General features: G+C 57.8%; 1 protein-coding gene across 1 annotated transcript; it reads left to right on the top strand.

Moving 5' to 3' along the window:
* Window positions 1-329: 329 nt before the first annotated feature.
* On the top strand, window positions 330-3,311 carry LOC125510528 (transcription factor PHYTOCHROME INTERACTING FACTOR-LIKE 13-like; the record flags this gene model as incomplete). Its single annotated transcript, XM_048675742.1, is given in 6 exon segments — window positions 330-544; window positions 1,395-1,509; window positions 1,622-2,516; window positions 2,603-2,668; window positions 2,758-3,045; window positions 3,149-3,311. Coding segments are annotated over 5 exon segments (1,467 nt in total). The 5' UTR covers window positions 330-544; window positions 1,395-1,453.
* Between the last annotated feature and the right edge of the window lie 87 nt (window positions 3,312-3,398).

The following is a 3,398-nucleotide window of genomic DNA, read 5'->3' as shown; positions in this document are numbered from 1 at the left end:
GGCCAAACCGAACGTGCGTCTAAGATCGCGCAGTGAAGTTGGCCTTACATCACCATACCGCGGCAGGGTTTACACCTCCCCTCGAAATGGCAAAACCCGGCGGTACACAGAAAACGGCATACGTGCATGCACGGCCAGCCCCCTTCCCTATGCAGCGGCAGCAGCAAGCAGGTGCAAGGTGTACTCACACGTCTGCTCCTCTAATCATTCGCCCGTCCGATCCGGACCCCCTCCCCTCCCCTCCGTCTCTCTCCTCCACATCCCTCCTCCCTTCTTCTATCCCTTTCTCCCTCCCCCGTCCCTGTCTGCGGGAATCCACTTCTCTTCAGCCCAGCCACAATGTTGCGCGGCTGCTTAAAAGCCACTGCGGGTGCCAAGCCCAGGTTCCCCTGCTACCTGCCGGCTCTTCTCCTTCCTCCCCCTCACTAGCCTCTCCCCCCCTCGCCTGCACGCGCCACTGCTCTCCAATCTCCACCGCAAGAAGAGAGTGAGCATCCTCCCGAAGAAGCTTCCATAGCCGGTGCTGGATCTTGCAACCAGACTGGTTAGTTCTTGCTCCATGGCTGCTGGCTCTGTTTCCCCCTCCGTTTTCTCATTACGTTTCTCCAAAATCCGCGTCCCTAATGCGTGTTTTCCAATCTCCTCCGGAGCCTGATGTGGATTTCGCCCTATCCACTGATCCTAACGGGATAATCATAGTTTTACCTCCCCGAAGGCCTCTCCTGAGTCTTTCTAAATCACTTCTCTGAAGCTCTTCGCTTTTCCTATAGTAAAATACTTCTTCTCAGTATCATAACAGAACAAATATATATATTTTAAAATGATACTCTCTTGCTAGTGCTCTGTAGACTTGATTGATGAGTGGATTAAAAGAACAATAAACAAAACCTCTTCTGAAGCCTTTTCACTGTGTTGCTAGTTGCTAGCTGCTCCTCTGCATGTGCTGCAGGCAGGCTTACATGACCGGTAGGTTTCCTGCAGGCAGGCTCCCCGCGCTGCATCTACCTTTCCTTTTTTTCCCATCATTGGCCTCCCTGTTCCTTGCACTGCATAGCCCAGCTGCTTTTTCTTATACTACTACATATTTTTATATCTGAGATTTCCTTTGCTATCACAAGTTCTTTTTTTAAAGAATTATATCAGAGGTTCAAAGCATTATTATTTCCATAGTTGGCCCTGTCTGGCATCGCACATGCCCTGCTTGCCTCATCTGAAGCCGAATCAGGCTGTGCTGCACTATCCTTGGCAGGAGGCACATTTGTTTACGGAGCAGTCTCTTCTCGTTGCCAATCAAATTTAAAATACCATGCCGCATGCAGATGAAGCACAGTTCCGCAGCTGATTTTGTTGTTTGATTCTTGCCATCTCCTCTGTTTGTTTGCTTCGGCATGCAGCGTGCCCTCTGCGGTGAAGTGAAGCGAATCGCCGGTCGACACTTGTGATGGTCTGAGCCATGAGCCAGTTCGTGCCAGATTGGGGGAACATGGGGGACATCTCCAGGCCACTCGGGTTCGCTCTTGAATCTTGATCGCTTGATGCATTGGAATTTGTGGGCTGATATGGTGTCTGCGTTACAGGCTAGTGGCTGCTGACTTTTTTGTGCTTGATTTCGTGGCTGCAGCGAAGACGATGACCTCATGGAGCTGCTGTGGTGCAACGGCAATGTCGTCATGCAGAGCCAGGGTCATCGGAAGCTGCCGCCGAGGCCTGAGAAGGTTCCGGCGCCGCCGGTGGTGCAAGAAGACGAGGCCGGCCTCTGGTTCCCGTTCGCGCTCGCTGACTCGCTCGACAAGGACATCTTCCAGGACCTTTTCTGCGAGGAACCACCGGGGGCGGCCGGCGTCGACGGCGCCGGCAAGATCGGCACGGATGGTGTGCCAGTATTAGGGGATGACAGGCGCAGCAGCCAGTCGTCCGCGGTGTCGGCGGCGAGCGACCTGATGCCGCCTCCCAAGTCCACGCACGTGTCCTGCTCCAGCAGGCAGCAATCGATGAGCCTGGCCGACTGCGGCGACAACGCCGGCGGCGTCCTGTCGGACCTCGTCCAGCCTCGCGCCGGGAAGGCGGCGATGGAGGAGGGCGCGTCGTCGACGCTGAGCGTGATGGGGGCGAGCTTCTGCGGGAGCAACCAGGTGCAGGTGCAGGGCGCGGTGAGCGAGCAGGGGCGCGCCGGCCACACCACTGCCTATGGCGGCGGCGGAGCGGGCAGCGCTCTGCCGTCGGCGGTGGGGAGCGGAAATGCAAACGCCAGAGGCAGGGGCCACGAGGCCACCGTGGCCTCCTCGTCGGGGCGGTCCAACTACAGCTTCGGCGTGACCACCACCACCACCGGCACGGAGCCGACGAGCACGAGCCACCGGAGCAGCAAGCGCAAGCGGGGGCTGGACACGGAGGACTCGGAGAGCCCCAGCGAGGACGCCGAGTCGGAGTCGTTGGCGCTTGAGCGCAAGCCGCCGCAGAAGCTCACGACGGCGAGGAGGAGCCGCGCCGCCGAGGTGCACAACCTCTCCGAGAGGGTGCGTTCCGTCATTCATTTCTTATTGTGCCATCAATGGTGAATTGTTCATTACAACATCTCTGACGCTGACTCTGGCGGTTGCAGAGGAGACGAGACAGGATCAACGAGAAGATGCGAGCGCTGCAAGAGCTCATACCCCACTGCAACAAGGTACCGATAGCGCGCGCCATAGCATATTTCTTGTCTTGATCGGCTCGATTGGGTTTTTTCATTTCATTTTTGTGATGGGCGGCATGCAGACTGACAAGGCGTCGATGCTGGACGAGGCGATCGAGTACCTGAAGACGCTGCAGATGCAGGTGCAGATGATGTGGATGGGCGGCGGCATGGCGCCGCCGGCGGTGATGTTCCCGGGCATGCAGATGCACCAGTACCTGCCGCAGATGGGGCCGCCGTCCATGGCGCGGATGCCCTTCATGGCGCCGCCGCAGCAGGGCCACGGCGTGAGCCTGCCGGAGCAGTACGCGCACTTCCTCGGCGTCAACCCCCACCACCTGCAGCCGCCCTCCCACCACCACCACCACCAGGTTCCGTCAACCGCCAAAACCATATCCATTTCCAATGCCCCCGCCGTCTTTTTTCCTCTCCCTACCCTACCCTAACACGTAAGATGGATGTTTCTTCCGGCAGCATTTCGCGCAGGGGGTGGGCTACTACCCGCTAGGGGCGAAGGCCCTGCAGCAGAGTCCGGCGCTCCACCACGTGCCCAATGGCAACGCCACCGGCGGCGGCGCGCCTGCCGCTACCGCCAACACCGCGCCGGGGAACGCGATACACCCAAACAAAAGATGAGGTATGCTCGCTTCTCATCTCTTCTCTTCTCTTCTCTTCTCAGGGAAGGTGCTAGAAGTTTTTCCTTTTTATCTTTTTTTTTGCGGCA

The sequence above is a fragment of the Triticum urartu genome, chromosome 5, assembly GCF_003073215.2.
Source record: "Triticum urartu cultivar G1812 chromosome 5, Tu2.1, whole genome shotgun sequence".
In the NCBI taxonomy this organism is placed as follows: Eukaryota; Viridiplantae; Streptophyta; class Magnoliopsida; order Poales; family Poaceae; genus Triticum; species Triticum urartu.
This window is presented reverse-complemented; position numbering and strand designations above follow the sequence as displayed.